This window comes from Ambystoma mexicanum, chromosome 9 (assembly GCF_040938575.1).
Source record: "Ambystoma mexicanum isolate Mex_15411 chromosome 9, UKY_AmexF1_1, whole genome shotgun sequence".
NCBI classification, from domain to species: Eukaryota; Metazoa; Chordata; class Amphibia; order Caudata; family Ambystomatidae; genus Ambystoma; species Ambystoma mexicanum.
This window is the reverse complement of record NC_090931.1, coordinates 986,335,839-986,358,328: the sequence shown is the minus strand read 5'-3', so window position 1 is coordinate 986,358,328 and position 22,490 is coordinate 986,335,839. Positions and strand designations below refer to the sequence as shown.

Genomic DNA, 22,490 nt, shown 5'->3' with positions numbered 1-22,490 from the left:
TCCTCTCCAAACTGTTGGGATCACCTTGTGTTTTCTCTAGAATTACTCTTCGTGTTCTACACATGCTTTCGTTTGTTGTTTCTTTCCAGGCCCAATATGTCATCTGTGGGCCTGAAGAAATCGCTGTGTAGGCCATGTGCGACCCGCGGCCTAAAGAACGTCTACAATGGGGATGGGCATGTGGACTGCCTTTGTTGCCTATATGCCTATCATTCTGCAGACAACTGTGAGGTTTGTCAAGGCTTCTTACATAAGATACTGAACGACCGCAATCGGCGGTTGATTTGCTGGCTAAATGAGGGGACTTAGGAGGTTGGTTCAGGCCGCTGGGGCAGGTCCTCTACTACGGCAGACAAGGTGCCATCAACACTCCCGAGAGTGCAGTCGGCGGAACCCCCTCTAAGAAGCAGCACACGGCAGGGCCTCCATCGGAGGTGGGGCACGGCGGGGAGTCATCTGGCACCAGGTCGGTGCATCAGAGTAGAGAGTCGGGTCCCTCTCAGGACAAGGCTCCCAGGGTTGAAATGTCGAAGTCTGTGAGTTCCAGGCCAGAGAAGTCGGCGACATTGTCGCACAAGTCCTCAGCGGCTGATAAACAAAAAGGTGAAGTCTCCCGCGTCGTCCTCGTCGACGTAGCGCTCGTCATCTAAGGACCGGCACCGTTCCTCTTCAGGCTGAGTCCTCCAAACATTGATCCAGCTCCACGTCCAAAAGGTCCACTTCGCCGGAGAAGACCAGGCCGGCGGCAGCCTTTGTTCCGTCATCGAAGGGTTTTTCTACGGAAGTCCCTCCATCGACAGTGGTGGTGCTGCCCTCGCTTCCTTCGTTGACCATGGTGATGACTGCTCCGTCATAGACAGCGCTGGATTACTCGTCGACATTCACGGGGGCAGGAGCTCTGTTGAATTCAGAGGTGCCGTGGCAGTCGGGGTCCGGCCTTGGCCCGTTGCTCCCGTTGGAGATTATGCAGCAAGAACCCACGACTTGGACTCGAGTCCGGAGGAGCAAAGTCAGCCGTTGTTTGATCCGTCAGCGTTGGATCTGCAGCTGGCAGGGCCGTCCACATCGGGAGGCCCGAGTGCTGTCCCGCCGCAGTACGCATTAGTGAATCGGCACTGTATGCTGTCCATGCAGGTCCTGACCACGCTGCAGTCCCTGTCAGGGCAGTTGGATGCACGGCTCCCAGTCCCGCTGAGCCCGGTGGGTCCCGTGGAGAAGGAGGTACAGATTGTGCCGCAACAAGATGGTGTGGGTACCCCCTGCTCTGGCCTCCCGCGTATGTCACCCACAGTTAGGCCGCCAGTGCGGTCTCTGGTTGGTTTCGCCCCTCCCCGGACACATCCAGAGGAAGGGGAGCTGGTGGATTCAGACCCTGATAGTGTTCCTTGTGACACAGTCGTTGTTGCCCAGTCGGGCGGATACCTGTGATACCGATCCGTAGGTGGATCCCCCGAGCAGCCCGGCTCGGCACTCTCCACTGGATGAGGTCGGCGCTGTTCATGCAATGGTGGCCATGGCTTGTCATTAGTTCGGTCTAACCCCAGAAGAGGAGCGAAAAGACTGGTTTTTGTTCGACCACATGGGGAAGAGGCGGAAGGTGATCTTCTCTGTCCCCACCTTAGACCACGTTTGGCAAGAGGGGCTGCACACGATGTGCCATCCGTTCTTGGAGCCTGTTGTCAAGGGCCGATTGGAGTAGAGGTTTAAAGCGCCGGAGTCTTCAACCAAATGCCTCACATCACAACCCACTCCAGAGTCGGTGGTATCAGCACGTAGTCAGCACAAGTGTGCGACGCCCCCGGACAATGAGGCCAGGAAGCAGGATGTGTTCGGCAAGAAGGTGCTTACGGCGGCGGCTCCGACGGTCAAGACGGCCAACTCTTTGGCCATTACGGCTCGATTTAACAGGAAGATGTGGCACCGGCTGGCTCCACTCGAGGATCATCTGCCAGAGCAACAAAGGAAGGAGGCAATGCTGCTGGTTCGAGAGGGGGAGGAAGTCTCCAACCACCGCATTAACATTGCGGTGGACCTGGCAGAGTCAGGGTTCAAGCAGATCAACAATGGTGTGGTTCTCAGTCGGCAGGCATGGCTGCTATGTACTGACTTCAGGCCTGAGGTGCAACACAAAGTGGTAGATATGGCATGTGAAGGGGAGCAGTCGTTTGGTGCTAAAATTGACAAGGCATTGAAGGGGATGAAGGAAGACTGATACTGCGAGGTCACTGGGCACGCTGCAGAGCGGACGCTCTTTTTTCCCCTTTCATCCATTTCGAGGAGCCTCAGGGAATGCCAGATTTGCCGGTTCCTGCGTTGGGTGGCCATGGTCGCCCCAGTTATACCTTCCAAGGGTTCTGACGTTCTTTCCAGTCCATGCAGGGGGCCAATGACTTTTAAGCGCAGCTGAATAAGAGTCCGGTGGCCTCGGCTTGTAAAGGCCGGCAGTCCAAGCCTCAGCAATGACTGCCATATAGGCAGTCAACTAGCGGGCAGCGTGGTACACCAGATTGACGAGTGGCGGGCTATTACAACAGACAGATGGGTGCTGGATGCAGTACGTTATGGCCACTCATTGGAGTTTTGGCGCCCTCAACTCCCTATTCCACCAGTGAATGTGTTGCAGCTGCATCCTTCGATCTTGTGGCAGTAGGTGCATCTGATGTTGGAAAAAGGGGCTATCGAATTGGTCTTGTCGGAACAAGGACAGGGGGTGTAATCCCAGTATTTTGTAATTAAAAAACCAAATGGAAAGTGGCGCCCTATTCTGAACCTTCGGCCATTGAACAAAAATCTGCAGTGCCTGCAGTTCAAGATGTTGATGTTACAGGATGTCATATGCTCGGTCCAGCCAGGAGATTTCTTGGTGGTGTTGGACCTGGAGGACGCCTACTTCCTCATCCCGATGCTTCCCAAACATCGCAAGTTCCTAAGGTTCGTGGTCGGGGACGATCATTGCCAGTTCCGGGTTCTCCTGTTTGCCCTCAAGCCGGCTCCCAGGACCTTCACCAAGTGCCTGGCTCCGGTGGCAGCCTAACTCCGCAGGGAAGGGCATCATGTTTGCTCGACTCTTTGGAGTTTCTGTTCTTTCGGTTCTTCAAACCTGTTCGTTTATCGGGATGTCTTCCTCTTCTTCCACCCCGCGTCCGCACTTCAAGTAGTGTGGGAACTGCGGGTCCAACATGTCGGTGATGGACTTGCATGACACTTGCCTGTGGTGCCTCGGGGAGGCCCACGACACGGATGATTGTGTCAACTGCCAGTCGCTTACATCCAAGGCCTTGCAGGAGCATAAGAAGCTGCTGTCGGTCGGTAAGGTGTCCAAGCCCCGGAAGTCGCGGTCCACTCGGCTTTCGACGGACGATTCGAGGGGCGACTCTCTGCATCGTTGTCGTGAGGCGTCGGCCGTGACCGTACTAGAGACACCGCTCATACGCCTTCGGGCTTGGGTGGTCGGCACGATTCGCGGGAGAGGTCCCGCTCGGACAAGGGGAATCGTTCTAGTTATGCCCATTCCAGGTCCCGGTCCTCGACGCCCTCGAGACGGCGTGAACCTGTGAAGTCTTCGAAGAAGACATCGACACCTACGGCGCCGAGGTCGTCGACGGACTCTCTCGAGGCCGCGCCTCTGAGGAAGTCGACGTCATCGACGTCTAGGCTGTCAAGAGACACGCTCGCGGCTCCGGCCTCGAGGCCTGTGTCGAAGCCGTCGATGTTGTCGGTGCCGTGCTCGACGCCGATTCCGTCGATGCCCTCGACGCCTTTCGAGGCTGTTCTGTCAGAGGTTCCCCGTGGCACGGTGGAACCCCCTAGAAAGGCTCTGGCCAAGGCAAAACATTTCTTTATCCCTTATTCTGTGCCCACATTCCAGCCTCTGGATTACATTTCTGAGGTGGATGAGGGTTCTGAGGATGGGTTGGTTCCTGACACGATACCAGACGACATCTCTGGTCATAGCCAGATTGAGGCCCTGCGTCAGTCGCTGCACGACGCCAGCGGTCTGGACACCTCTCCGGAGGAGGAGTTCTGTAGGCCTGAGCCTGGCACCCATGCCGAGTCCTTGTACCGGCGCCTTATGTCGAGGGTCACAGATTATTTGGGGTGGTCTGCGCCACCAGTTGATTTTGTGCAGGATTACCTGACGGATATCCTCGACCGAGGTCCACCAACTGACCCGGTACTGCCATTCCATATGGCTCTGCAAAGAAGGGTGGCAGCGGCTTGGACTGCTCCGGAGAGTCTCCCGGCACTGGGTAAGTCTTTGCTGTGAAAATACCGCCCAGCCAGTAGTGACCCCTGCTACTTGACCACGCACCCCACTCTAGAGAGTTTGGTGGTGCAGGCGGCTACGGCCCCAGCAAAGCAGGCATCGTATCCTACCATCCCTCATGATGGGGACGACAAGCGTTTTGATGGCTGGGCGAAGAAAGTGTTTTCTTCAGGGGGGTATGGCTGTTCAGGCGGACAACTCCGTATGTGCCTTGTCATGTTTCACGCACACTCTGTGGAACTGTATTTCCTTAGCGGCTGAACATATTCCCGAAGGGGACGAACGGGATGGTTTTCTTGCTATTATTCAGGATGGCAAGGATGCCATGTGTGAGTCTGTTCAGTCGGGTTTGGACGTGGCAGACTGTGTCAGCCGGTCCATGGTGGCGAGCACCATAATACGCAGGTTTGCGTGGTTGAGGAAGTCATGGTTTGCTCCTGATGTGCAAACCAGGCTCCTCAACATGCCCTTTGATGGTGAATATATTTTTGGCAGCAAGGCTGACGAGAGCCTTCAGAGGTTGCAGACCTCCAAAGCTGCAGCAAAGTCGTTGGGCGCTGCAGTCCGCCCACCTTAGCCTTTTTTCGTCCTAGGGGACAGCAATGGAGGGGAGGTTCCTTTCGTTATTACTCATCCTTTAGTAAAGCGAGAGGAGCTGCAAGTCAATGGGGCAACCGTAGGAGTGCCAGAGGTGGAAAACAAGGTACTTAAGGTGCCAAGGCCGCGCAAGCAGTTGCCTCTTTGCCCTCAGGCAACGCTGCAGCCGTTTCTGCTCAGTCATGAGGCCATGTCCCATGGTTTGCTGGTTGGGGGAAGGCTAGCGCAGCATCTTGTAGAATGGCGTGCCATTACTTCAGATGTGTGGGTTCTGGAGATCATAGCCCACGGTTTACTGTCTTCCCTTTCGGCAGAGGCCTCAAAACAAGCCACCAGGGAATCTCTCATTGAAGAGTCCGGATCCGCTCCTTGCGCAGGAAATACAAGCCCTGCTGGAGAAAGGCGCCATAGAACTGGTGCCTGTAGCGGAGAGGAAGGGATGGTATTCCTCTTATTTTTTTGATTTTGAAGAAAGATGGGGGATTGAGACCCATCATGGACTTGCGCGGTTTGAACAAACTCCTCAGGAAGGACAAGTTCAAGATGGTTACTCTCTGTCAAGTCCTCCAGGCCTTCAACTTCAGGACTGGTTGGTGTCTCTCGACCTCAAGGACAATTATTTTCATGTGCCGATCCATCCGAAGCACAAGAAGTACCTGAGGTTCGCGGTTGGCGACTCGCACTTTCAGTTTCGGGTCCTGCCGTTAGGATTGACCTCCGCCCTGAGGGTTTTCACCAAGCTCATGGTGGTGGTAGCATATCTTAGGAAAGGGAGGATTCACGTTTACCCCTACCTGGACGATGGGTTGATCAGGGCGCGCTCTCCCGAGTAAGCCGTGGATCATCTGTCCGTCACCTGCCACTCCCTTCACAGGCTGGGCTTCTCTCTCAATTTAAAGAAGTCCCACTTGACGCCAACTCAGCGGCTCCAGTACATCGGAGCAGTGCTCGACACGTCCCTGGGTTAGTGTTTTCCTCCTCAGGTGAGGGCTCACCACATTCAGAAGATGGTGTACAACTTTCAACATGCCCAGAGTCTCCCAGCGTTCGAGTTCTTGAGGTTGCTCAGCCTCGTGGCATCCTGCATTCTTCTGGTGCCAGAGGCCAGGTTGCGGATGAGATCTCTGCAATGGGCTCTCAAGCTCCAGTGGTCACAGTCCTCCGGCAGGATGTCGTACCTCGTTCAGGTGCCGCCCTCGGTCACCCAGGACCTTCTGTGGTGGGCCGTGGAAGGCAATCTGATGAGGGGGGCTCCATTTTGGCTACCCTGGCCGGAGGTGACGATCGTGAAGGACGCATCCCTCACGGTATGGGGAGCTCATGCCAACGAGCTGACAGTCAGTGGTCGTTGGTCTCCGTCGGAGTCCAGCCTCCATATCAGTCTGTTGGAGCTGAGGGCCGTCGGGCTTGCCCTGAAGGCTTTTCTGCCGACACTGCGAGGAAAGAATGTCCTGATTCTGACGGACAACACGGTGGCCATGCACTACCTCAACAAAAAGGGGGGGGCAGGGTCACTTCCTCTGTGCAGGGAGGCGATGCAGCTCTGGTTCTGGGCCATCCAGCAGGAAATTTCGATCTCGGCAGTTCATCTGGCCAGAGACAAAAACGAGACGGCGGACGCTCTGAGCAGGCAGAGCACGATCTCTCATGAGTGGGAGTTGTCTCAGGAGATTCTCCTGGAGATCTTTGCCCTTTGGGGGATCCCTCAAGTGGATCTCTTCGCCTCCACTGTCAACCGGAAGTGCGAAAGGTTCTGCTCGCAGGAATTTCCTCCAAGAGGAGCCTTAGGGGACGCGTTTGTGGTGGAGTGGTCCTTCCCACTGCTGTACGCGTTTCCTCCAGTCCCCGTCATTCCGCAAGTGCTGCGGAGGTTACGAAGGTTCGGTTCCCGGATGATCCTCATTCCTCTGGCATGGGCCCGGAGGACGTGGTACCCGGACCTTCTAGACTAGTCCATCTGCCCTCCACGTCGTCTTCCCTACCGAGATGATCCCCTCTCACGGGAGAGGGGGGGGGGCGGTCAGGTTCTCCATCCAGAGGTCAGATCCCTCAACCTTCACGTTTGGCTTCTGAAAGGTTGAGGTATAAGGATTGGGACCTCCCTGAAGACGTGATGGGGGTGTTGCTTTCGGCCAGATGGCCCGCAACAAAGTCCCTGTACCGTTGCCATTGGAGAAAGTTCTGCGACTGGTGCCGGGTTCAGAATGTGGATCATTTTTCATGTGACATTCCTGTCGTTCTGTCTTTTTTGCTTTCTTTGGCCCACAAGGGCCTGCAAGTGGGTACCATTAAAGGTTACCTGGCGGCGCTGTCTATATTTAAGTTACCGTCTCAGGAGTGTTCATGTTTCAAAATCCCTTTAATTTCTCTGTTTCTGAAAGGGCTCACTAATGTGTTCCCTCCGTCACCCCTCCAGGTGCCCGGTTGGGATCTGAACCTTGTTCTCAAGTTTCTCATGGGTGCTCCCTTTGAGCCTTTGCATTCTTGTCCTTTGAGACTGTTAACCCTTAAAACTGTATTTTTAGTTGCGGTCACTTCCGCTCGCAGAGTGAGTGAGTTACATGCACTTTCAGTTAAGCCACCCTTCACTGTGTTTCATAAGGACAACCCTGTCCTTAAAGTTCATCCTTCCTTTCTTCCGAAGGTGGTGTCAGAATTTCAGTTAAGCCAGAAGGTTATTCTTCTGGCATTTTATCCTCCTCCACATCCTGGTAAGTAAGAGGAGAGGATCCATAGGCTGGATCCTAGGAGAGCTTTAAGCTTCTACATTTCACGCATGTCCCGAGTCAGAGTGGATGATCAACTCTTTATTGGTTACGCTGGAAGGCGTTTGGGACAAGCTGTTACTAAGCAGACTTTGTCTCGATGGATTATCTTGGCAATTTCTGAATGTTACTGCTTGGCGGGTAAGGACCCTCCGGTAGGCTTACAGGCCCATTCTACCACGGGTATGGCTGCCTCTACTGCCCTACAGAGGGGTGTTCCTATTCGTAACATCTGTGATGCAACCACCTGGGCTTTGGTCCATACCTTTGTACGTCACTAATCCCTCGATTCTATCCGTGGGCAGGATCTGGCCTTTGGCAAGGCGGTACTTTACTCTGCAATTTCATTGGGCATCCTAAACTCTTTTCCCACCTCCTTACGTTGGTACTGCTTTGGGAGTCTGTCATAGATATGGAATAGGTCGGCGGACCCAATCCCCTCGAAGAACAAGTTACTCTCTTACCTGGTAACGTTTTTTCGATGGGCTGGTCCGACGACTTATTCCATATCGCTCTCTCCCTGCCTACCCCGCTACAGAATTTCTTATGCGATTGCAGCTTACGTTTCTGCATGGCTTTCTGTGGTCATACTGGCAGAAGATTGGTGCCACACATTCTGGGGAAAAAACTACAACTGAGGCTACGGGCGTCGTGTGTCCTACTTATAACATTTGGTGACGTCGGCCGTCGGAGGAGGTCCTTGAGGACGGCGTATTGACGTCATGGACGCAGACGCCGAAAGATTTTCCGAAGCAGCACAGCTGTGGTGATTACTGTCATAGATATGGAATACGTCGTCGGACCATCCATCGAAAGAACGTTACCAGGTAAAAGAGTAACTTGTTCTTGTCCAGCGTCATCTTTCATGGATTAACATGCGCCCACCGGCTGCCCCTGCAGGCAAACCTTGGTTCCGGTTTCCTCTCTGTTGGGAGGTTAAAATCTGAACGGAAGCCACGGCGATGGGGCTATTTATGCTAGACGTCTTATTGGTGCCGCCTAAAGCAACCAATTAGAACGTCGATAGGACCCTCTGTGTCGAAGTTTTCCGTAGGAAAACGCTATGTTAAAGTTACTGAGGTTTCCCAGCTTGACGGGAAATATTCACAGCATGTGAATCCATGAAAGATACCAACGCTGGAGAAAGGGAGTTACAATTAAGAAACTACTCCCTTCTGTGCCAATTCCCTTTAACCTAGGAGACTCTTAGAGTCCCAGCTCTTTTTCTGGACTCAGGGCTTTTAAATGTTTACTCCTGAGTGGGTGGGACCTTTTTCCCACTCACTCATGTGTTTTTCTGAGTATGATTTTCTGTGTTCCTTCCTGTTTTATGGAGTCTCCATAGGCATCTGCTTTTGCATTGAGACACAGAGCACCCTTTGTGCAGTGCCACTGAAGTCCCTTGGACTTCTCTTAATGTTTAACTACATTTTCTTGGGTGAACTATTGTTCTCAAGAATATTAAGATGACCCCTGTCTTAGCTTTACTTTATGGGTGCAGCACACACCACCCTATGTGGACTGCTAGGGGGGAGGGGGGTTGCATAGTAACTCCTTTAACCGATTCCTCATGTAACATTTTGTTCCACTAACTCACTTGAATGGCTAGTGGCAGTGGTTTCCTTTTTACTACCTAGTGACATGTATCTGCAGCCTGATACCTCAGCTGCAGTACTGCACCCAAGGGTGACCATTTTCTCAAAATGTCCCCGTCTTCTTTCTTCGACCATTTCTTGTTTGTTCGTTTCTTCTGGGTTTTTACTCTGTTTGCATCAGGTTTGAGTCCTTTGTGTGTTTTGCTAGGTTCCAGTGTCAGGAAGTGAGGGAAGGTTGCGAAACTTCCCTGTTTGTCTCTGTTAGGGAAAATTCTCATAAATGTGCTAATTCCCCCTTCCTTAGAGCTTTCCAGCTTTGGGGCTTTGAACGTTTTAATTCTATTTTTTTTCTGTTTATTTCTTTTGGTTATGGAATTTTAGACAACTCCATAGGCATCATCTTTTCAATTGTCACACAGCACCCTCAGTGCAGTGACGCAGGGGAAGCCTTTTAGGCTGTCCCAAGGTTTAAACACCTTCTCCGGGATAAACTACTGTTTTCCAAAGAAAGTAAAGTTAAATTGACTTTACTAGTCTTTTTAAATTCCTTGTCCCAGCACACACCATCTTACAATAGAGTGCTGGAGGGGTTACCTAGTATCCCCTATGTCTAGAAACTCATTTAGCAGTCAAATGCTACCCTTTCCTATCGAAATGGCTGGTGGCAGTGGTTTTACAACGAACTACCATGATTATTCCTGACCGTGAACACCGGTAGCTAAAAATCGCAGGAGCCATGTTTTTCAAGATGGCGTCTGAGCCCCCTTTGTTTAAACAGGTCCCGGTCTTCTTTTTTCACCATTTCTTTTTGGAAAGGTCCTTCTAGAGTTTCTCTGCACGCCAGACCAGGTTCGGTCCCTTTGTTCCTACGCCTTTGGCGGGCTTCAGGACTGAAGACTGCCTCTGGCGCCTGAGTGTCTGGGGTGGGCAGGAAGTGAGGGAGGTGCCCGAAACTCCCTGTGCTTAGTCTCCTAGGAGACCCAAATGCACTCTGGCGTGATTTGCTGGCTGAGTGTCCGGCAACGACAGCTAACCTCCTTGGTGAGTGGCAGCTAGGCTGGAATGAATGGGAGAGAACTGTTTAAAAGGCGAGTCTCTTGGACTGAAAGGCAGAGTGGACCACTGGAACGAAAGAACCGAAGACGAGCTGGAAGAGGACGGCTGCTGCAACTACTGGAACGTTGGTTTGCCCGGTGGAGCCCTGCTGCAGATCCGAATCGCCAAGTTCACCTCGACAGAGAAGCCCCTTCAAGGACGACTTCTTCCTTTGAGTTGGTGGCACCAATCAACTCGTAAACCTTCAGGACACCAGCTTGTGTGCTTGAAGAACAGCAACCGTAATTGAAGATTTGCCAATTTGCCAGCTTTGCGACCAGTCTCCGTGCAGTGCAGGAGTCCCCCGATGTCCTCCCTCTTGTCCCCACAACTGAGGCTCAGAAACAGCGAGATCTGCAGGAACTGCCAGGAACAGAAGTCTTCAGCTGCATCTTTTTCTTCAATATAAGGTACTGTGAAAAGCCGACCGAGAACTTACCTCTCACCGCACATGTTTGTGGAACTTTGGCAACTTGCAGGCCTAGTCAGCTTGTGACCCGACATACTAACCTTACTTCCATGAACTACTTCTATGAACCGGGGCAAAGACTTTTACGCTTTAAATACCAGAACCGTTTTTCTTATACAAGACACTAGGCCATTGACTTTGGCCTACCTATTGCATTGAATCAACTCTTCTGGTGAACTCAAACTATTTGCACTGTTTTAAAGTAACTGTAACATTCTTTTTATTTAACTTATGCCTTTTTGCTCCTACTTCAATGCTATTTGGCTCCTACTTTAAGGGAGCTCAATTGCTTAGCAATCAGTATTGTTGTATAACTTGTGTGTGATATTGGTTGCCTCATTTAGTGAATGCTTTATACATGATTGTGTAATAAATTAAGAAGTGTTTTACCAAGAAACCTTGAGTATAAGTGTCTATCTGAATACTTGTCATTGTAGACCTTTGTGTAACACCCTTACAAGCTCACATTCCCTCTTGAGATAAGCCTGGCTGCTCAGCTCGCTACCTAAAACTGTGTGGTACAGACTTCTACCAAAGTTTGCTTTTGCTTACACCTGTAGTCCTAGTTGTGTGAAGTGGTCCCAGAGGGGGTACTGCATGAAAACTTTGCCTAAGCCTCTAGGTGTGCCTGAGTGAAACTAGTTTCAATTGGCCGGCTTGCTGGCTCTCCTGGAGGACAGCCACCCTGCTGTTTGATTGACAGCCTAGGGCTGTGAATGAATGGGAACTTGCATAAAAAGCAAGGTTTTTTGGGACTAAGAGCAGAGTCGGCCACTGGAAGACAACATCCGAAGCAGAAAACGAGAGAAGACGCCAGCAGCAAACTCCTGGACCTCGAAGGTCCCTGTGAAGCCCTGCAGTTGTGCTCACTCCATTTTCGAATCGACTGCGAAGACCCGTAAAGGACGACTTCCTCCCTTAGGGTGGTGGGACCAACTAGCCTCAAGACAAACTCTATTTATGCTCAACCCCCCGACTTGCTGTGACTTTCCAAGGCTGCAGAAGCCCCATACCCGGGGTACCTTTACCCCTTGCGAGTGCATGATCTTGCGAAGTCTGAATCAGGCCAAATCTTCATGTGCATCCAGAGGACCCTGCAGTAGCAAGGAATGCACATCCAGAGTCCTCTCACCAGAGTCCAGACCGAGGGATCATGGAAATCCTAAACAGAGCGTTTTGTTCTTCTTTGGCGCTGGGAAAAAGGCACCAAAACAACAAAGAGCCGCTGAATCGATGGAAACTCATTGGTGCCGAGTCCCTCTCTCGAGTGCTGCCACAGGAGCCCGCCAGACGTCGTCCTGTTCGTCACCACGACCAAGGACCAGGAACACGGGTTCACTACATTGCATCGTGAAGGCAACCAGCTCGAACAGCTTCTTCATTTCAAAGGTACTGTTGGGCTTGGAGTACTTTATGCTTTTGCCATTTGGGGTGCTTCCTATCTTTAGCAGTGAAATTGACCCTACACTAAGTTGACCTCAACTAACCTGCATTTACCATACAGCTTGTGCTTTCCAAAGGTGACTCCTCTTGGGTTGCTGTGATTTCACTTTTGAACACTGACTTTTTAAGAACATATTTCTAAGACAAAGAGCATCAGAACTTTGATTTTGCCCATTGACTTTGGCTGTACTGGCTCCCTAAAGGCCTCCTTCTGAACCTATTGCCTTTGGCAGTGTGTGTTCCCTCACAGGTTTTAAATGTTGAACACTTCAATGTTCGGAATTATTGACTGTATGCATCCCTTTGGGAGAATCTATGTGTTCTTATTACTTCTCAGTCTGTTTTGATCTAACCCTAAATTTTCCTTCTTTGAAAACTCAAAATTACAAAGGTTATATTATATAAATGTTATATTGACCCCAAATGATGTCACCTCCGTGTGCTGAAAAATGTGTAACATATGAATGAATTACTCACCTGCTTTATTCAATTTTTTAATTGAATCCTAACTTAGAATTAATGTTACAAAGAATTACTGATTTTTAAAGAATGCTTTAAATATCTTTGTGTATAAATAATGTATTCTATAACTTTGTGTTTAATTGGATACCTGTATTTACTGGTTTCATTGTACAGCTATACAGCTCACATTAGCCCTCTTGAGATAAGCCTGGCTGCTCAGTCACGCTACCAAATTGTGTAGTACAGGCCTATATTAAAAGGTGGGTTACGTAATACCAAGAGAAGTCTTGTGTAGTCCCACACCATTTGGACTGCACTCATTATTACCCAACAATGGTACATCTGACCTGTGCACTGGTCTATAGAATGCAATAATGTTGATTTTAATTAATGTCACAAATACCCATTCAAATTTACATACAGAAAACCAAATTGCCATTTTAACATTAGGAGTTTGTTTGCCCAGGCCTTTGCAGGAAGCCACACCTTTGTCACAAGCTTAGAGGAAGAGTCAAAGATTAAATAATTGAATGCAGACAGGACGATTAATTAATATTGGGAGACAAATCTTGAAGAATCTTGGAAACAACTGGCGATGGCTGGGGAAAGCTCAAGCAGTTTGCAGGCAGACTGGAGAGCGAAATCCCTGCACAGATAATGAGCTACCCAAATTGAAAAGTGGGTTCCAGACAGCCAGCAGCTCTTGCTGAGGCAGGAAATCAAAACAAAGGGGTTCCCAGCTGATTCTCCAAAAAAGAAGCCACCTTTAAAAAATTAAGTCAAACCCTATACAAACTCAAATTGCCCGGATTATTCTAAGGATATTGCCATTGAAAGCAGCGAGATGGGGGAAAAGGGATGCTACAGTGACAAAGATACAGGTGCAGTCTTAAATACAGTCTCTTGTGTCTCCCATTTGAATTGAGTACCAAGTGAGAAGTAATTTCCCTAAAACCCATTGTATTTTGGGTTGACGAGTGCAATTTAAAACTAAGAGTATTTGGATGTAACTTGAATGCAAAGAGCTTTTGTAAAATGAAGCACCATTAATTAAATGGAATTGTTGGCTGATGCCAACAAAGAATCAGATCAGTAATAGTTTTGATGAATCTGATGTCATCTGCCTTTCCCAGAGGTGCCTTTTCTCATGTGGCCAGGGGATGGCAGCCGCTACCTGATACTGAAGCTGGGGTAAGCTATTTGAGGGAAGATCGCATGAGGCCTGGCGACCCTCTGAGGGGAAAGCCTGGCATAATTAGATGAGACTTTGGATCGCCCTTAACCTTTTGAGGGGTACCCCTTCCATTTCTCATGCCTAATGGCATATTGTGATCACCCCCTTCAACAACCCTTAAAGCCTGCTGATGGTATCCTTCAATATTCTGTAACCAAAAGAATAATAAGGCAAACTAGGAAGAGGGGCCGAGTAATGCTGAATATTCCGTAGAATCGGAAGGAGCAGTCTAGTGTTTGGAGGAAGCCGATTGGCTCCAAGCAACTCACTTCCTGGAAGCAAGAGTTTAAAGCTGGAACAGCTGAAGGTTACCGAGTCGCAACTGGCTAGTTACTGCCGGAGATGCCCACGGGTGAGCGGGGAGACAGCAAGAGGAGGATTGCAGTAGCTGTTTCGACATGCTGGGATCACAGAAGGAAGAGAAGAGATCCCTTCCTGGTGACTGCAGGGAGCGAGAAGCAGTGTCTGCACCGCCCGAACACAGAGAAGGACTCGGGAGTGAGGCGGGAGCCGCAAAGGATGTGGAAGGCACCAGACAAAGCTATTAAGCTTGTGAAGTGGAGGTGGGACGCCGGGGTGCTTCCATCTGTTTGCCGCAACAGGTCCGAAAGAGCGCCATAGAAAGCCGGTGAGCTCTGGAAAGGGAAGCCAGGTCACCAGAGCACTTTGACAGCTCCACCAAGTACTGATAAGTGCCAGGTACATGAGTTGGGTGACCCCGAGCAAGGAGGTTGGTTCGATGGGACATTTAACAAAGAAAGTGAATGAAGGGGGCTTCAAGACCCAACACGTTGACAAATGTAATACAGAATGTGTGAGTGCAAGAAATCTATGAATAGAGAGACAACCTGGTGTTAGGGAGAATTCTCAGAAATGTGCTAATTCCGTCCACCTTAAAGACCCCCAGCAACTTTGCTGGATTTTGAGGACTTGATTTTTTTTAACCTGGAGAGAGTGTGACCCTTTTTTCCCACTTTCATGTATTTTATTGTGATTTTAAACACTGTTTCTTTTGTTTGTGAAGTCTGAGAAACTCCATAGGCATCATCTTTTACATTGTTACACAGCACCTTCAGTGCAGTGGCACATGGAAGTCTTTCGGGTTTCCCAAAGGTTTAAATACCTTCTCTTGGATAAACTCCTGTTTCCAAGATCAGTAAAATGAAATTTACTTTACTTACCATTGTAACTTTCTAGACCCAGCACCCCCTATCGTACAATAGAGTGCTGGAGGGGTTACTTAGTATCCCCTTTGTCTAGCTTCTCATATAACATGTTTTATGTTACCCTTTCCTGACTGAATGGCTGGTGGCAGTGGTTTCGTTTTAACTACCATGGTGTACATTTACCGCGGGCTGCGTTCGCAGCTACAGTAAAGCACCCAAGGGTGCCATTTTTGTCACAATGTCCCCAGTCTTCTTTTTTTGCCATTTCTTTGTGGAAAGGTCCTTCTTGAGATTGTCTGTGTGCCAAACCAGGTTTGGTCTCTGTTCATTTTGTATTTGGTGGGATTCCAGATTGAAGCCCGACTCTGGCTCCAGGGTGTCTGGGGTAGGCAGGAAGTGAAGGAGGTGCCGAAACACCCTTTGCTTAGTCTCCTAGGAGACCCAAATGCACTCTGTAGTGATTGGCCGGCTGACTGTCCGGCAAGGACAGCCACCCTGCTGGGTGACTGACAGCTAGGCTGGAATGAATGGGAGAGAACTAAATAAAAAGCGAGTCTTTTATCTTGGAAGGCAGAGTCGACCACTGGACGAAGGAACCGAAGAAGAACTTGGAGGAAGCCTGCTGCAACTCCTGGACCATTGATTTGCCCGGTGAAGCCCAGCTGCAGTTCACGAAATGCCAAGTTAGCATCAACAGAGAAGCCCCTGCACGGGCGACTTCTCCCCTTAAGTTGGTGGGACTAATCAACTCCAAAGTAAGCCAACTAGACATCAGTCTTGGAGCTGGTTGAATTTCCACAGAGTTGCTGCTAAACACCGTATAGCCAGGGAGAGGAACACCAGATTGTGTATGTTGCCTTTAAGCTGGCCTAGAGCTTCATGAAGATCCTCCGGACTCCCAGGAAGCAGGACTGACCAAGCCTGAGCCCCCTCAACCGAGTGTGGCACTCCGAGGAAGCAGGACTGATCAAGCCTGAGCCTCTCAACAGAGTGTATGACTCCAGAAGCAAGGAAAGTCCATCTCGATAGCCAGGAACCGCAGTGTTGCTATTTGCAGTAGGCGCGAGGAGCTGAAACACTAAACAGCCACTGAAAGTAAAGTTTGCCGGTTGCGAGTTTTGCCATCCCAGTGCATTGCAGGTGTCCCCCGACGTCCTCCCTCTTGTCCCCACGACTGAGGCCCAGGAACAGCGAGATCTGTGGAGCTGCACAGGAACAGAAGTCGTCGGCTGCAGCTTTTTCTTCATTTCTAAGGTACTGTAAAAAGTCTGAGTGAACTTACCCCTTACTGTAGAGTGCTTGCAACTTCTACAACTCGCATGTCTAATCAGCTTGTGGCCCTACATTTGATTCTTCTATTCATCAAAGACTCCTAAGAACTTGTGCAAAGGCTTTTCCATTTACTTAACCAGAAGTGCTTCATCCTATACAAGACTTTTGCCCATTGACTTTGGCTTAGCCTATTTGTATGACTCTTCTTGAGGGGTCCAAAAGTATTTGCCTGCTTAAGAATATTAGTGGTCTCTTGTTCTAATAATCTTTGCCTTTTACCAACTTCTAAGAGTATTCTAAATGCCAACAGTAAGATATTAATGTCCCCAGCAACCTAGCTATTGAAGTCACCTGTGGGTGTAGGTTGTGTCTGTGGGCCATCCCAAAAGGGTTGTTACTGATTTAGAAACTAAGAGTGTACAGTATTGAAGTGTATTTGTGTGTTACTATTATATTGCTCCCTTCTGAAGAAGGCTTATTCTAACTGACTGATACATTAATAATTGTTTATGCAAGAAACCTTGAGTGTAAGAGTTTATCTGAATACTTGTAACTGTGAATCTCTGTAACTCCACTACAGCTCACATTGACCCCTCTTGATATGAGCCTGGCTGCTCAACACACTACCAAAACTGTGTAGTGCAAGCTTATACCATAGGTTGGGTTTCCTATACCTGTAGTCAGAGTTGTGTGTAGTGGTCCCAGAGGATACTGCATGCAAACTTTTCCTAACACCTGCCAGGAGAGTATACCAGTTGTCTGGTGAGTCTGGGACCTGCACTCAAATTGCATTACTTTGAAAAGAGAATCCCAAGAAAGAGACTTTCCCTTGGGGTTTTGAATTGGTGTTTGTGCAAAGGACTTGGAAGGGAGTTATTTCCCTTGGATTGGATTGTAACACCAAGAGGAAAGAGGCATCATCTTGGGTCTTAAAGAACTTGCTTATTCTTTGTAACTTTTGTTTTGCTTGGGAGAAACCTGGGAAAGGGAGCCATTCCCAGGAACTTGATCATTTGTGCACTTTTCAAGCCAGAGACAATACCCATAGCACTTTAGTTTGTTTTAGAATGTGAGGGCTAGGATAGGATTTCAGACAAAGGACATTTTTGCTTTGGACATCTCGACACAGGACAGACCCTTAGTTTTGGTTGAGGTAGGGAAATACCTCCTAGAGTAGGGCCAGTGATGAATTTTCCAACCGCTTTTATTGTTTCATAAAAGTCTTAAACCAATATCATGTGTCCTCCGTGTCTCATTCTTAATCCCTCACTTAACGTATTGACGATACACTATCACCTAGTGTGATATCGGGCAAAATTGTGCGCGCCGGCGTGAGTATATTTATATGCTTGTGATTACCAAAATAAGCACAGATAATTAATCCTATTCTTTGAGAATTCTGCAACAGTTAAACCCCTGCTGTCCCTTACCCTTGAATGCACAGGCAGACTTGTGTACCGTGAACGAGCAAGGGGGATGCGGGTTCAACCAGGGACCTGTTACTGGGGAATAGTATATCTTCAGCTCAAAAACACGTTGACTCAAAACTACATCTACAACAGTTTTTTGGTGGCCGTCCAAAAATAGTTGGAAAATACACATATTTTCAGGACACTATTTTGTCTGAATCCAGACCTGTAGGACCCAACTGCAAGCTAGCCGTTGTCGACCTTTAAACAATCCTCACATATCCAATACATGCACAACCCCACACTTATGTAGGGGAGCAAGGTGAACGGAATGTACATTTTTTTATTTTGTTTGTTCAAGTACATTTTTCTCCGACACATACGTGTCTTGATATTGGAGAAAAGCTAGTGTTCATGTAGAATGTTGATTTGATTCCATTTAAACATGCCTACGCTGGCTGACAAAAGTGGCAATGTTATCCGTGAAGCAAATTGTATTGTCTAGATTCAAACAGGCATGGACAACATTTTGGCTGACAAATTGTTTATATAGCTATAACATTATAGTGATTTACTTGTAAAAGCTGGACACCGCTTTAGTTGAAGGTTACTTTATTCTTTTAAATACATTTCGAATTTTGAGAAACTAACTTTTTGCTTGTTGTGCCAGTGTGAAAACTGGTAATGCCCATAAGAATCAAATGAATTGAAACCACAGTACTTTAAAGCATTCTTCACATGCCATCCTATAGTAAGAAATTGGCTTGCATCAGTAATCTGTTCCATTTTTCAGAGGTTCGAGAGATTTGTTGGATGACTCTGGAAATAACCCATCTCTGACAGACTCTGATTCTCCTGTACCTACATGCATGCCATTCTCATGGTTTGGCGATAGTCACAAAGAATACCCAGTGTCCAACACAAGCCTCAACCAAAGTGGACATGACCTTTCGTTTGAGCACAGTCAAGAGAAACCTAAAAATCAGGTAAACATTAAGAAATACAAATTGTTGCATCTTATATTGCAGCTAAGAAACTGTGTGGGGTACCATTTTCTTTTGCCATATTTATTGAAGGTATAACCTAGAATGCTTCTATTTGTACCATGATTTTATGATTATGTGAACTCATTGTATGACATGGACCTATGAGCTTGATTGTATGATAAGCAAAATCTAATATCTATAAATGCGAGACATGCAGCCTACAATAGAACGGCAGGTTTAAGGACAAATAATGGCTTTGTAAATGAACAGAAGTGGGAGTGTTCAGATATTGAGAAGAAGCTGGTGCAGATCTTTGAAGCTATTATTTAGAAATTGTATTTTGCCAAGCCCATTAACCAAAGCGGTGGGTACAGAAAATGGTGGTTAACAGTGCTTTAAATTTCTGTTAAAGCTTTAGGGCACAAGTTGATGGCGGATCCCTGCGATGCCTTACATGATAGCCATTGTTATGCAAGGCAAATGATTTTGATCCATTGATGCGCTTTTTGAAAATGCAGACTATTGCATGCCTTTCCCTGCATTATCATATGCATACTGACCCTTGGAGTCAGTCTAATGCTTTATAGAGGCCAGATCAGAGGTTATTAGGAAGTCAAGCTTGTCATAAATTAGGGAACCAACCCCACTAAATTGAAAAATGTTTAGGACAAATGGGAAATTAAGCACCGAGACCTTTTGGGTGAGTGTTGCGCTATATAAAATGTATTTAGTTAATTAATCCAACTAGTACCAGGAGACATGTTAATAGTTGCACTCATTTCAAAGTTTGAGTCTTAAAAATAGCAGTTTCTGATCTAACCTGTACCAAGCAGCAAAACAAAAGCAGGGCTTTGAAAATCTAAGAGTATAGTGAGTGGTAGGTATGTTTGAAACTTTTATTTGACATTTAATGCAAACAAATATTGTTTTCAGCAAATGACAAAAGTAGCAGTGTGCATGGTGTTAGGACAGTTTTTCTGAAGCCCAACTAAGGGCTTAGTAAAACCATTCAACAGAGGTAGTACAAGACTCCACTCTTAGTATAAAGCTGTACCACCTGAGTTCAGGGTAGCATAGACAGAGCAGCCAGGCCTATCTTAGGAGGGAGAGAGGGCTGTAAAATCAGTACAAAGAAATTGCAATACACATATAGTCCAAAGAAACACTATGTATTGTAAAAATAAACAGTGTTTTGGTGTTTGTTTTGACCATGTGTATTACAATTTCCTCGTACTTATTGTACAGCCCTCTCACTCCTAAGATAAGCCTGGCTGCTCTGTGTACACCACCATCCAGTGGAATGACCAGCTCTCTTGTGGGTTTCCTCACAAGAACTGTCGCCGTAACGTGGTTGCACCCAGCTTGTGCAGCAAGCCCCCTTCCCTCCACATGTAAGCATAAAGGGATCCTATACTATAGTAGCCTCTGTGACTGGAATGGTGCCTGTCGTCGCCTGTGAGCAGAGACTGTCGCTGGAACTCAAAGATTCAAAGGAGGCTCAAGTTAACTTGCGCCTCCTTTGAATCTTTGTCTACCGCATTTTCGTGTTCATTTTGAAGCTTTGGTGCAGCAAGTTCTCGTGCACCCATCCATTGGGGGTTACAACAAATATCTTTTGGTCAGGAAGACTGTGTGGTCGAAACACGTGTCTGCTGTGTTTTTCAAGAATAAATATTTTGTATACGTTGTGTTCTTACAGCGCATGGTGGTTGTGGTCCTGTTTAATTGTTACTAAGGGTCCTTGGGACAAAGGGCCCTTAACTACACAATTACCTGCAGCTATTTAATGTGCATCCTAGGTTTACTGCCATTACCACTTATGAAACTTGACGTGCACAGCAGGTTCAAGTCTAAATTGCTCCAAACTGTGGTCACTTCCTTAAGGATACGCCTTCTAATGAAGTTGACACTATCAGAATGTTATTTTTGGTCTCTACCCAGAGCCAAACAATACCCATAGAAAATGAAGCCTCTCTCTTCAATGGAACACTGCAACATTTAAAAATTGACAAGCAAGTCAGTACATTTCTTCATTGGGTACTGATTACCATTCTCATTATGACTTGCCCTTATGCAAGTGCAGATACAAAGTCACACTCGAACAGTAATGAATGGACTTTCATGGAACACGTGCAGAAGAAAACAAGCAAGCAGTTTTCTTGCAGCCTTGCTAACAAAGCAGTGGTTACAGAGTTGCATATTCCTTGCAATTAAGGCACTGTAAATATAAAATCATGTTCCCATGTTTAGTGGATATATCCTTAAGCACCTCTCAGGGAAGGGACGGGAAGGGAGACTGTATTATAAAATAAACTGCCAGTTCAGTCTGCCAGTGTGGGGTGTTCAAGTAAGAGCTGGAGGAAGGTGTTTTGCAGACAGTAGCGAGAGAGAGCAGGACAGGGAGGAGAGCAGGCAGAGGGCTTTGGATGGAGAGTCTTGAGGAGGTTGGAGGAAGAGGGAGTGCCATCTAGGGGACAGATTTGGAAATTGGAGGAATAATAGCAAGGTTGACCAGCACAGAAATAGGGAAAGTAAAGAGGAAGTGTGAGAAACCAGTATGTGTCTCGCCCACTAGTCCTCGGGGCTCTGTCATCCAGGTGTCCAGGACACGGCCATTGCTTTTGGATCCAGTTCCTGGTTTGGACCAGTGCAGCAGGATCACCTGGGTGAGGGTTCTTGTGGGAGTGGGACACCGGATGGTGAGACGGTGTATACCCTTCCTTTTAACACCTTTACTCCATGTTACCAGGTTGGGTATTTAGGAACTTTAGCCTGACCACCCCCCTTTACAACACAAACCTTTTCTCACGGACAGCCTGCTATGAGAGAAAACAGACTAGCACCTAAGCAGTATACCTGACGTGTCCCAATACAATGGCCAGTCAATTACTGACCATCACACACACCGGACTTTACACATCCCCCTCACGGGTAAAAGGCAGAGCACGAGCGCACACTCTGGGCGAGGCAAAGCACACATGGAAACAGCGGTTTTGAGGCGGCAGCTGAACGAGAGAGGAAAGGCGGTGCAACAGAAGGGGATCGCAAAGAGGGAAGTTCCCTTGACCTTTTGGACAAGGAACCTTTACTTTCCAAAGACCTCAAGAATAGAAAGCATACGACCGGGAAACCAGGTGTAAATACCAGCTATTTCCTCCCTCCCTTCCTCCTCACCTGCGACCTTCAGTGAATCCTCTTCAGGGGTCTTCTTCTTGGTGCTCTTCTGAAGAGGATTACCTTTCCTTTCCTTCTTGTGAAGAAGATAGGGTCTCTCGCCCCAGGATGCCACCCTGTCGGTCAGGTGCTCCCCAACAGGGTGGTCTCCCCGGGAGCAAGCCCAAATTTACAGGGAAAAGCCTGCAGGCATAAAAATCCTGTGAGTCTCAGCCGGGGAATTCTTGGATCATAAGGTCGTCGCTGATAGGGTTGCAGAATGTGGAAGTCCGTTCCTTAATGAATCCTTCCTATTGTAGGTTCCAAGGCACATGGAAGCATAGAGAAGTCTCCCTCCCTGGCAGGCGGAGAAATCCTGAGCAGACGAAGGTAAGCAAACAATGCCTGAAGCTGGGGACAGAAGGACCCGCCAAAAGAAAGCAGCGGGGAGCGAAGAAGGAATAGGAGGAGCAACGAAGGAATCGGAAACCAAAGGTAAATTGGAAACAACGGAGGCAGGAAAAGAAAGAGGAAAGCAGGAGGAAGAGCAGAGCCGAGAGGCCAACAGGAGGAAGTA

General features: G+C 48.2%; 1 protein-coding gene across 2 annotated transcripts in view; it reads left to right on the top strand.

Annotated features, from left to right (window-relative positions):
- LOC138488866 (neurabin-2-like) overlaps window positions 1-22,490 on the top strand; it is a 1,321,710-nt gene that overhangs the window by 1,043,540 nt on the left and 255,680 nt on the right. For both annotated transcript variants that reach the window (XM_069616225.1, XM_069616224.1), the window contains exon 16: window positions 18,568-18,760. In XM_069616225.1, coding sequence (XP_069472326.1) covers window positions 18,568-18,760 — 193 coding nt within the window. The remainder of the gene's footprint in view (window positions 1-18,567; window positions 18,761-22,490) is intronic.